Source organism: Ascaphus truei, chromosome 12 (assembly GCF_040206685.1).
Source record: "Ascaphus truei isolate aAscTru1 chromosome 12, aAscTru1.hap1, whole genome shotgun sequence".
Classification (NCBI taxonomy): Eukaryota; Metazoa; Chordata; class Amphibia; order Anura; family Ascaphidae; genus Ascaphus; species Ascaphus truei.
In genome coordinates this window covers 29,990,708-30,003,465 of record NC_134494.1, presented here as the reverse complement: position 1 = coordinate 30,003,465, position 12,758 = coordinate 29,990,708, and the positions used below count along the sequence as shown (strand labels likewise).

Here is a 12,758-nt window from a genome sequence, read left to right as displayed (position 1 = left end):
GATAGCGTTGATATTTTCTTCCCCCCTGCCCCCCCTTCTCCGTGCCCTAATTAAATCTTCCAAGACTTCTGCTCCACATCAGCAACTTGTTGGAAATCAGGACTTCTTATAATCAAACAGAACAGTTCTGCAGTTACCTTCAGGCAATATGCTAAACATGAAACATGCTTCTGTATTGTTTGCCTTGAATTGGACATAATGCCTCAGTCCTTGTGATATTTTGAACACTGACATTTATTTCATGTTTTTGGAACTCATACATTATAGGATAAACTCTCATTTATAACATCAGAATATAATAGGCAATATATATAATATAATTAATTGCATTTGTACACATAAATACAAAATCTGAGGTAGGGCCTCAAGAATAATGACCTCTTAAATGAACAATGTACATTATATATGTGCTCTATATAAGTTATATATATGATGCATCTTTGTAACATAGAATATATTCTCCATGTACAGCTAATGAAAAAAATATAAGGACCTGATTTGGGTACATATCTATATCCATAGGCAGCAGTACCCATATAGAATGTCTGTAAGTTCATATGACATTACGCAAGTAATTAGGATTTCACCTATTCAGTAATAGGTCCACAATAAAAGTGCCAAAAAAGACACAAAGTACACAACCTTTTACACGAGACGCACAAGAACATATTACTACTTAAACATTAAATATTGTAACAATGAGGTACACCTATAAGGCAAATGGCTACCTGACAATGTATTTAAATATGTCATCAAATTATAATACGGTAAACGAAGGTATCAGGCAAGCTCTCACAGAATTTTACCCATCATAATTGCTGTCTTTCTCTCTTTGGTTACATGCTGCCTGAGGGCGAAAAAAAGCTAACATTTAATTAAAAAAAAAAAACATTAATGTTTACAATTACACTTTGCACATCTCTAATATAATGCCCGAGTTCATTGGAATAAATGAGTCGAGCTGTTCCACCAACATGTACGAAGCCGGATCATTACAATAATATCAAGGTTGCGGAGGCCCTTGAACTCAATCTTTGTACAGCAGGGCCCCAGTCATGCGGTGGGTTCCGTTCTAAGGACCCGCCGCCAAGCGAAAATCGCCGGAAAGCAGATCCGGCGATTTTCGTTATGTGCGCAGACCGGCAACGCGCCGTTCTACGCATGCGCAGCATCGGCAAAAAACCCTCCATTCTGCGCATGCGTGACCCCGGACCGGCCCCGTTCTGCGCATGCGTGGACATGGCGGCCCCCTTCTCGGTACCGCCGTATCGCCGAAAAGCGGATCGCCGAGAAGCGGGTCCTTGCTGTATATAGTAACTGAACTACAACACAACGCCCATGATCCCAAGACATCTTGTAAATGCTGCATAGTCTGCAACGCAGTACCGTTCCGTTCTCCATATCTGTACAATGCGGCACAGGAATGAGGTTCTGTCAGTGTTCGCAAAGAGAGCTGGGAAATAATCATTTGTTTTGTATTACAGGCAGTAGTATGACTTACACTTGTGCATAGGGCTCTATGTCTACAAAGATGATAGGATCCGTGAAAACGCAGGACACATTCTTTTCAACAGAAAGACACAGAGCACACGGGTGGCGATCTTCATTAGCGAGGCACCTCTTAGCAATCAATGGAGTGAAACCTAATGAAGAAGAAGCCTGACCCCCTTGAAACATTACAAAGATGCCAGGTCTTATTCAATGAGAGGTCATTTTGGGGAGCTGGGCTTTCTGAAATGTCTAGTACTTTTTAAACATTTTTATTGTCAGTGATATTAAGGGCAGCACAATGTGCATATTTAGCAACGTTAAAATGATCTATCAGGTCTCCGAGGCAGGGGGCGGCCAACTCCAGCCCTCAAGCGCCAACCAACAGGTGAAGTTTTCAGGATATCCCTGCTTCAGCACAGGCGGCGCAGTCAGTGACTGTGCTGAAGCAGGGATAGCCTGAAAACCTGACCTGTTGGTGGCCCTTGAGGACTGGAGTCGGCCACCCCTTGTTCTAAGGGATCCGGTGACTTCTCCACGGGGGCATTCTACTACCCTGGCAAACTCTCCAAGTGCAGACACGGAATAAAGCAGCAAGTCTCCTGCTATCTGCATGTCGCTGTTCACTGCGATTGCTTTCTTCCAGTGACATTCTTTTCGCTGCCATGCTCTGGTAGCTGTGGAAAGATATTTCCAATTGATTAAAGCTCAGGAGAGAGACTGCAAGATGCGTTCCAATTTTCCACTTTGCTGCTGGAAGATACCGCAACGCATTGCGGAGCCCGGGGGCCTTGTGTTAGCAGTAGGGTAGAAGGAGCCTATTTCTCGTCGACCACAAAAGGGAAACAACATAACTACAGTACATATATAAAGATGCATGGCTCGTTCCCTGGCAGAAGTTTATTTTTCTACAAGCTCGGGATGAAAGGGAAGCGCGTACAGAAGGCACTAGCAGTAATTAGCAGGAATTGGGGACTACTCCAGTGCCTGACTGTAGATCCAAGCCAGACAAAAATTATTCATCTTGACGAAAAACCTCATTCCCCGCAGAGGTTTCTAATTGATTCCAGCTCCTCTCTTCAGCAATCCATTTGGAAGATCTGCTTGTATTTCATTTTTGGTGCGTGACAGATTTTATTTGTATTTTTGTTTCCCCCTCGGTTATGAATGTTTGCATAGGCTAATTTTTAGCTCCCGTTGATGAGGTTTCATTTAATATTGCTAGAGATGTTTTCTCAGTAGTCTACCTCAGTGACAGGGGCAGGGAAAGGAGAGCGTAGGATCAATGACCCTGCTTTAATCCATCATACATAGCATAATGCAATGACAGCATGATTAGGTACAGGGATCACTAAAGGTTATTGGCTGCATTTCAGTTATTTGTGGGACATGGAATTGAGTAAAACGTTAAATTAAAGCAGCAGGGGCGATCTGGAATAATCTCCAGGAAAATGTGTATCTGTGACACGCTATTTTAAGATATTTACTTTATGTTGATGCTACTTTTTTCCCCCAGGTGTTCCTTGTGTTCGTAGGTAAATCATACCTGTCTTGTTACATATGTATGCCTTTATTGTGGGGGAGCTTTTTAATAACTCTATGCATTGACTTAATGAGAATAATCTGATTTGTAAGGATAGATACATAATAAATTATGGTGAGTTAAAAAAAAAAAAGGGGGACAAAATTCCTCCGCCATAGTGTACAAATATAAAAAATACCACTTGTGAGCACATTCACCTGTCCCAGATCTATCCCCAGACCTGTCTCCAAACCTGTCCCCAGATCTGTCCCCAAATGTTTCCTAGAACTGTCCCCAAACGTTTCTATTACCTGTCCCCAGACCTGTCCGCAAACGTTTCCAAGACCTATCCCCAGATCTATCCCCAGATCTGTCCCCAAACGTTTCCAATACCTGTCCCCAGACCTGTCCCCAAACGTTTCCAAAACCTATCCCCAGACCTGTCCCCAAATGTTTCCCAGACCTGTCCCCAAACCTGTCCCCAAACCTGTCCCCAGAGCTGTCCCCAAATGTTTCCCAGACCTGTCCCCAGACACTTCCCAGATCTGTCCCCAGACCTGTGAATGTACTCACAAGGGGTATTTTTATTTGCTATCCGGATAAATATAAATTCATTAATTAAATTAACAAATAAATCATTTAAACTGTATTTTGATATCTTAGTTTCTGTTTTTATCTATGGGGGGCGGGGGGCTAAGATTGTGTGAGCAAGTCCACAACATGAAAAGGGGCCTTGTTTTGGTGAGAAAGCCCGAGCTCAGCAAAATCAGTGTCCGACCTGATACATGTTTGATAACGCTGCACGAAGGACTCTTTTCTTTTGTCTAACTGGATGGAACATCACAATAATGGAAACATATCAAACTTCAAATGTACCTGAGACCCTGTAACATCAAGACAGAAAGACGGGGAAAGAAAAAGCTTGAAGTGCTGCTGCTACAAAAGTGGGGCCATGTTCAGGCTTAATCTAATCTAAATGTATCTCACATTGTTTTATAATATATTAATAGCGACCTAAGACAGCATTAAGCCTTACACACTACGGGAACACAGATCTCTTAATCCCTTTAGTGCTGAGTGACACTGCAAGGAAGTGCATGTCCAGACAACTCCGACACTTTAGAGGTTAAGAATATTGCATGGCTCATAGCAGTAGAAGAATGATTGCAGCTTTGCTAAATGTCAATTATGTAGACAGATTGTCGCTCTCGTGATGCACTTGCAGAAGAGGGAGTCTGACTAATATTCTATTTTCACACTATGTACAGTTGGGCTGCATCCCTATGAAATCCTACGCTGGCTTTTGTTTAGGGAAATACATCTGGAAATGGTATCACCAATGCACAGCTGCGTATAATTACACTAAGCTAACCATGACACTCATTTATTATAAGAGTCTGTCGATGGGTTTAAGACAGGGGATCCCGACTCCAGTGCTCAAGATCCCCCTAACAGCTTAGGTTTTCAGGATATCCCTGCTTCAGCACAGGTGGCTCAATCAGTGGCTCAGTCAAACTGATTAAGCCACCTGTGCTGAAGCAGGGATATCCTGAAAATCTGAACTGTCGGGCGGGTCTTGAGAACCCCTGGTTTAAGGACCTATCTTTGTTATCCGGAGTATGGTGTTATATATCCCACATCCTTTTCAGCACCCTTGCCCATCTACACTGCTCCTTGCCCTCTACATAGCAGTGCCACTCCCTGTGCTACAGTAAGTGAGACAACGCCTCACCTGAGATTGATGAAGCTATAACATTGCTGCCATTGTACACACAGGAAGAATAAACCACAGAAGGGTGGGAAAGGGGGATTAGAAAAACAAAGGAGAACATGACATCTTTCACAGGTTAGAATTCCCACCAAACAAGTATGAATGCTACAAGCCACGTAACAGATCTTTTTATCCCAGCCTATAGTGTTATGATGTGTTTGGTTTTTTTTCTTTCTGTCTGGTACTGCTGATAACATTTACTGGATATAAATATATCTTGTGAAGTGGACGTTTTGTTTCAATCAGTAGGGTATGAACATAATACATATCGTTACAGCGCTGTCACCTTTTGGTCTTCTAAAGAAAGAAGAAATACAATTGCATAACCTCTAGATTATAGGAGGCGTGAGCAGAATGGAACAGTGGAATAATACAGTTGGTACAAAAATGTATTATCCAAGCCTTACCAGACTTAATCAGAATGCTACTGTTATATAGCAATGCTTTACACCCAGTACTCTCTTGACACTAGCAAGGCCAAGAAAATAAGGCTTGCAAGTAAACATTAATTAAAATGAAAATGTATCACTTGCAACCTGCACATAGTTCTCTTTCAGTTCCATATTAGCTGGTATATAAAATTTTACATCCTGTAATTTATAACACGACTGGCTTGACATTTGACCCCATTTCAGTAGCAGCCACTGATAACGAAAACACTATTTACATCCACATATGGCTTGGCCTAAGAGAGAGAATATGTCTTTTAAACACTTATATACTATATATATAATATATAGACAGTCAGGGGTTTCTATTATTTGCCCATTGAAAGAGTTGAATACATTTAGAAGTTATATAAAGACAGTAAGGGGGAGAAAAGGGTTTCAATACTGAACAACACGTCAAAGCTACGAAGAACTGGGACTATCACTGAATGTACGCACGACAGTGAGTATATAAAATTAGGCACAAATTATACAATGGCTTTTGGAGGAGATAATGGAAAAAGAATGCCATGGCAAAAATGCAAGTAAAAAGTTATAACTCTGTTATGCACCGAACTCACTTAGATGTGTCGTAAGGCCTTCATATAATTGAGCCGTTTCATGGAAGACAAAAGGAGAGTATCATTCTGTGTTGTTATAATAAATGCAAAAATAATCAAAAACAATCCTGTGGGGCTTGCAATGCATTGTTTGGAGCCATAGGTGTTGTTGTGGGTGTCCAATTAATTTGAGATTTCATTTGTTTTAGATATAATAATTATCCCATTGGAAAAAACTATAACACTAATGTGATGGCTTCTCCACATGATCATTTACTTGATATATGTTAACTGAGATACAGTATGCAGCTCGTGTTCTGATGTTTGTCTCATTCCACAGTGATAAATAATATACTGCATGTTAACACGGTGCTGTGCAGCGTATTACAGCATCAACAACTTCTAGTTTGTAGGTAACAAACTCATGGAAAGGTTACTACCTCTCGCCAGTAATTACAGCTGCCGAACCTGCACACCCTTCCCTTACACCCCTATGGGACCCTCCAAACAACACAGAAAATTCCCTACTTAAATATGAAATCACATGTTGGTTATTACCGGGGGTTGCACCCTGGACAAAATAACCTGACAGACAGTAAAATCTTATATGTTGGGGCTACATTTTCTCTAATGGATACATTTGGGGTAAGAAATGGGTAGAGATACTCAGAACAATTATACAGTGTAACATATTTGTTGTCAGGGGCAGACACAATTTCCCCTCGAGCACCGAAATTACTGCTACAAACTCTTCACTAGAAGAGCCTGCCGAGTAATGTCTGAGGCAATTGGACAACCGCACCCAGATGCATTGCTATTCATTTGCGATAAAGTTAACGATCGTGGACACTACAAAGAGGAAAACCAGCGCATGAGGTGGTCCGTCTAGGTGTTTGCTACAGCATGCAACAGGAAAACCTACTGTTTTTCTAAACAACCACCTGCACTGTTTCAAATAAGAAGAAGGGGGATGGAAGTATGAATGAAGAAAAGCTGTACAACTTAGGTACAGACACCAGATTTACTAGCATTGAGTCCCTAACTCGAAATCCTTAGGTGGTAGTTTGAGACCCAAGGAAGATGTCCCCAGTGGGTCAATCATGTTCTTGTAGCGCTCTCCGCGGTGCTTAGCCAGAAACGGGCCCCAGTCCGGCTGAGGGGTGCACACCAACTTGAGCCTCTGAAAGGACATGGGAAAGCAAGAAGAACAGTTACACAGGAGACCTGTTATTGCCAATACACAAGCAGTACATTTAGGCCTCACCTGAAAACAAATGGAGGTCTAATTATTAAAGTCTCGTAGAGTTTTTCCTTTATTACATCTGGTGCAATAATTTGCCATTTGTTCTGCTCTAGTTTTGCAGCTTAGTGAATAACATTCTTGACGTTTTAAAAAGTGCATGTATTGTCCATGCAACAGAACTGGCCTCCAAAGGCAACTTACATTATAACAATATTTCTTTCCACGGTTAATAATGAAGCAGAGCCAAAGCCTTACAATCTGCAGTTTAAACATGCAACCTCCACAAAATAGATTTTAGGAAACCACGAAGTTCACTTCCCCCCCCCCCCCCCGTAGCTCTTGTAAGAAGTCAGAAAGTAAGCATTTAATCAGGTCTCATTTCTATTATTGCATTGAGATAAGGCCCCAGTGGAGAGAATTAAAACACTCATCTAAGAGACTCCAACAGGCTCGTAGGACCGGCAGGAGACATGTACAACTGTAAAATCCTTGCGAATTGAAATGCTCCATATAAATATAAGATAGCATTAGTATATATTACTTCATTTAAATATAATCTCCCAAAGGCAACCTGTGTGGGGCTATAGGTGCAGAATTCTACTACTGTACATCAATTTGGATAATGTCTTTATTTATGGAAAGTCTAAAACAACAATAGCACTAACATAATAAACTTTGTTGTCCTGGCAAATAATAGGTTAAACGTATTTCCCCCTGTAGTTTCAACCACTGTTTCCCATTCAATCAACAAAGGACTTCTTTTTTTTTTCCTTCTCAATTATACTTAACCCCGTGGTCTAAGCAGTGGGTATACTGCATCTAAGTAATTGAATTTTTTGTTTATGATAATTCCCAAAAGAATACAAGCAGACCTACAAGAAAAAAAAATCATTATCATGATGGAAAACAGATTGTAATTATCTGGTAATAATAATCCCTTCACCTTGCCCAAGAAAGGTAGGTGAATGTGCCACGGCTAATAATAAGGGAAATGGTTTCAATCTCGTTGCGGATTCTTTTATTGACAATGTAATTTGATTCGGGGGAAATTTTTTGCATAAAACGGTGAGAAAACAAACTCCTGGTAACATAAAAAAGAACAATAATTGGTTTATTAGCCATTAAAATAAATTGAGCTCCTATTGCAGTTATTTTTAATCTCTGTTAAATTACCAGTTTGCAACCTTGACATCCCAAATGAACCATAATAAATAAACACTGCAGTACAGACTCATTGGGTCTGGCAAATGTTGCACTAAAAGTGAAAGATTCCTTGGCGAGATGTCCTCTGTGACAGAGTGCATTGTAACCTTTTTATGTTCCAGCTGTTCCACTGCACACTGAAACCTACACTATAATCACCTGCAATGGCCAGAAACGAGACGTTTGCAGCCATTGACCCCAACAATGTAAATGTGCAATACGAAGCCTGGTGCTTTAGTAAGGAAAAGAGCTAATAATTGGGATGGTGGGGGTTTACCTCAATGAAACTGCCGGGTGCCAAATACATTTTTATCACAAACATAATAGGAATCCAGATCACAGAACAGCCCAGCATCAACCATCCCATGACCATGGACCAGGTTGGGTAGTGGTACGTGCCATAGGTCATTGGCTCCCATTGGTAAAAGCTGAAGCAAAGGATAAACTGCAGAAAGAGCACAGGTTCGCAAGAAAGAAAAAAACAAAATCAGTTTACTTAGCAGCAACAGTTACATTAAGGCAGTCACACGGTCTTATAATAAACTTTATTATACAATGGTGTGACGGTCCAGGGTAATTATGTTAAGCTACTATGTAGGCCATTGTGTAAACAATAATACTTCTACTTAGGTGTGCATTCAGTGAGAGTACACACATTTTATAACATTTTATAACCGTGACCTCGATATTTAACAACCAATGCTGAAATCCCAGGTGCTTTGCTTGGCTATGTTGGCAGCTGTGATAAAGCACACTCTAAAGTTGAGGTGATTGGGTCTTTTAAAGCTGGACAATTCCTCAAAAAAAGATTCTGCATTGATGGTTAGCCAGGTAATAATCCCACAGCATCATGGAACATGCCAAAAAGACCATGCACTCCAGGTACTGTGTACCTGGAAACTGCCATACTTTTGTATTCATTAGTATCAGTATGTAGCATTGAATAATATTAGTATTTATCAGTATTTGTATTAATACTTTTGTATTAATTAGTATCAGTATGTAGCATTGAATAATATTAGTATTTATCAGTATTTGTATTAATACTTTTGTATTAATTAGTATCAGAATGTAACATTGAATAATATTAGTATTTATCAGTATTTGTATTAATACTTTTGAATTAATTAGTATCAGTATGTAGCATTGAATAATTGTAGTATTTGTATTAATACTTCATGGTATAAAGAGTCTGTTCTGTATTTTTTATTTTAAATGGTAACAAAATGTAGATGGGTGACTTTAAAGCAGCAATCCTTCAGTTTTTTTTTTTGTCTCGTCTGATCTGGGGTGTTATCTCCATTGTGTGACAGCCCCCGACATTATTCCAGGGTTGTGGATATATTGATGGATATTATTTGTGCGTACCTTGTGTAGGATAAAACAAAAATACTGTTCCATGTTTGCATTTTGGTGACAAGCCCCTTCCCTGTTCCCTGTTAGAGAGGCCCAGAATGTATGGCTTCACAGTACATTTCTCATGCAGCTGGCAGGGAAATGACTAAATGATCAGCTCATCTGCCATTCCCACTAGCAATTTTTTTCCCCAACCCAAGGAAAGCAAATATTTAAAAAAAAATTGTCCCTTTGGAAACTAGGGGTCTTCTGTTGTATTGGCTGTATACTCATAGGCGGGAAGATTATCCCTGTTCAGATGTGGTAAAAAAAATCAAGTTGTCCTAGAATGCCCACAATATGCCATGGTCATGTAATTAGCTATGTACAGTACCAGTGAAAACTATGACTGCATGTGGACCATTGTGTCTTGGACGGCAGACAGTGTTGTCCATCTACCATCATTTATCTAATTACCAAAATGTTCCGTACTTTGTAATGTAGTTCAGATAATATTGATAGCAATTGTTCTCAGAAAAAGAAATGAGATTAGGTTTTGGGCTTTTGCTTGCCACTGAGACAATCAATGGCTGATAAATAAGCTTTGGGATCTGGGCTCATTGTATTGTAAGGCTTGTCCTATAGTAGGAGCGGGCGCGCGGGCCTGTGCGAACACGCGTGCACGTGACAAATACTTACACACTTTTTGTGTGTATGCTGTGAGCGACAGTCTTGGAAGGTACTGTGTGTGTGTTTGTGTGTATGTGTGTAAATATGTGTGTGTATATGTTTGTGTATATATGTTTGTGTGTGTATATATGTTTGTGTGTGTATATATGTGTGTGTGTGTGTGTGTGTGTGTGTATGTGTGTGTGTGTGTGTGTGTGTGTGTGTGTGTGTGTGTGTATATATATACACAGTGGTTGACAAATCACCAAAAAATCTACTCGCCACCTAGTACCAAACGTGTGCTGCTTGGGCCAATATTTACTCGCCCGGGGGTTAAATCCACTCGCCCGGGGCGAGCAAATGTATAGGTTTGTCGAACACTGTATATATATATATATATATGTATGTGTGTGTGTATATATATGTGTATTTGTGTGTGTATAGATTGTGTGAGTCAATAAATTATTAAATAATATTTTTTAAATAAAAAAAAGATATGTATGAATAAAAATTATTGTTATTGTGCAATGTTGATAAATATATATACACACATACACATACATACACACACACAAACAGTACATACATACACACACACACACAAACAGTACATACATACACACACACACACATACATAACACACACAAACAGTACATACATACACACACACACATACATACACACATACACATATATTACAGCGGTGGTAGCAGAGCGAAAACATTCTTTCCCCCATCTTCCCCCTCTGTCGGCCGGCTCCACACTCACTTCCGTGCGAGCGTGCGGCCTATTATAGGAAGGCTGACTAACCACAGCTAACTACAACTGCTGCGCGCGCGCACGGCGTAGCAAGCGTGCCCTCAAGAGGACATCCTTAAGAGTGTGTGTCAGAGTCTGCTGTGCACAAGAATGGCTTCTCTCTACATCAACAGATCAGTGAGGAAAACGGGCGTCGTGCTTTAAAGCTGGATCAAAGGAGGAAATATTATTTGTTGCACTGGCAACTTTGGATTTGCTCATTCTGTTTGTCCAGGGGTTAATATCCTGTTCCTTTTTAGCTGAAACGCCTACATCACATTTATCAAGACCAAGCCCTCCAAGAAAATCAATAATACATTCTCTTAAGTGCAGACACAGCCAAATAAATACACTGCTGCTTGCAATCTGCATCTGCTGTTGCATAAACCTGTGCATTTCATGTCCATATTTGATAAGAAAGAATTCCCTTATCAACTTAAATACCTCTACTCTCAGCATATGATGTATTATAATGGAATGCTTTGTTTCTATAAAAAAAAAACAGTTTGCACACATATCAGAAACAAATGTTATTGTGTTTTGCTTTGATGCTGTGTGTTGTAGTGTTTGGTCATGTGCGCCGCTCCCATTCGCGATGTATAGAGGGTTTGCAATAAAAGTAAAGCAATCAGCCCTAGAACACCATACTGTATCTATCATTTTAGCAGTTGTGTAGCAACTGCAGATGTTTAATAGATTTGATACCGATCACTTATGAGCACTGACATATATCAGACACCAAACCTGCCTTCGTCCAAAGAATGAGCACATTCACATGTCTACGGCCTCGGTCCCGCTGCGCTCGGTGGCCACACGCGAGTTCCCCACCAGCAGGGGAATCCTCCCGAGCCGGTCCCGGTCCCCCCTGGCGGCACAGCGCACTACACGCTGTGGCGCGTCAGCCGCTATGGGATACAAGAGAATGGTGATCCCTAGCATTGACGCGTCACGTGGTGTGGCTGTGAGCCAATGGGGAGGGGAGGCTTCGGGAGGAGAGGCTTCGGGGAGCGGGGAGGAGTGTGGAGTGAAAGCAGCGTGAGTGCCTGTCTGTGTGTGTGTCTGAGTGCGTGCGTGCCTGTCTGTGTGTGTGTGTGCCTGAGTGTGTCTGTGCCTGCCTCTGTCTGTCTGTGTGTGTGTGTGTGTGTGTGTATGAGTGCCTTGGTGTGTGCCTGTCTGTGTGTCTGTGTGTATGTGCCTGTCTGTGTGTATGTGTGTGTGTGTGTTGCTTTACTTACCTTCAATCAGCAGCCCGAGCCGTGGAGGGGAGGGGGAGAGAGTAGCGGGTCCCTCCGCTCAAGCCACACCCCCGCTCAAGCCACGCCCCCCTCCCGCTCAAGCCTCCCACTCCCACCTCCCGCGGTCTGTGTATGTCAGCGCCCCGCCTGTATGCAGTGCGGGCGCGCTGACTCTGGGAGCGGGGCCTTAGCCTTAGACAAGTCTGCAATCCTGCCTTTCACCATTATCACATAGCATACAGTGCTACCACTGCAGCAAGGGATTCTGGGAAATGACATGCAAATCGGCACACAATGGGCCCATGCTGTGCATAAAAGCTGTGTGAACAGCGAGCATTTGCTTATAAGGGTTCCATGTAAAAATGGATTTCAAGCAAAAGGTGACACATTGTGTGACCATTTGCATGTCATTTCCCAGAATCCCTTTCTGCAGTGTGCAGTGGAAGCACTGTATGCTAGGTGATAATAGGGAAAGGCAGGGTTGCAGTTATCTGTCTAAGACATG

General features: G+C 41.4%; 1 protein-coding gene across 1 annotated transcript in view; it reads right to left on the bottom strand.

Annotated features, from left to right (window-relative positions):
* Positions 1-6,279: 6,279 nt before the first annotated feature.
* Positions 6,280-12,758, bottom strand: part of SLC6A5 (solute carrier family 6 member 5) — a 48,005-nt gene continuing 41,526 nt past the window's right edge. Inside the window, exons 14-15 of the mRNA XM_075566640.1 lie at positions 8,493-8,660; positions 6,280-6,949 (exon numbers count right to left, since the gene is read on the bottom strand). Coding sequence (XP_075422755.1) covers positions 6,794-6,949; positions 8,493-8,660 — 324 coding nt within the window. The 3' untranslated portion in view covers positions 6,280-6,793. The remainder of the gene's footprint in view (positions 6,950-8,492; positions 8,661-12,758) is intronic.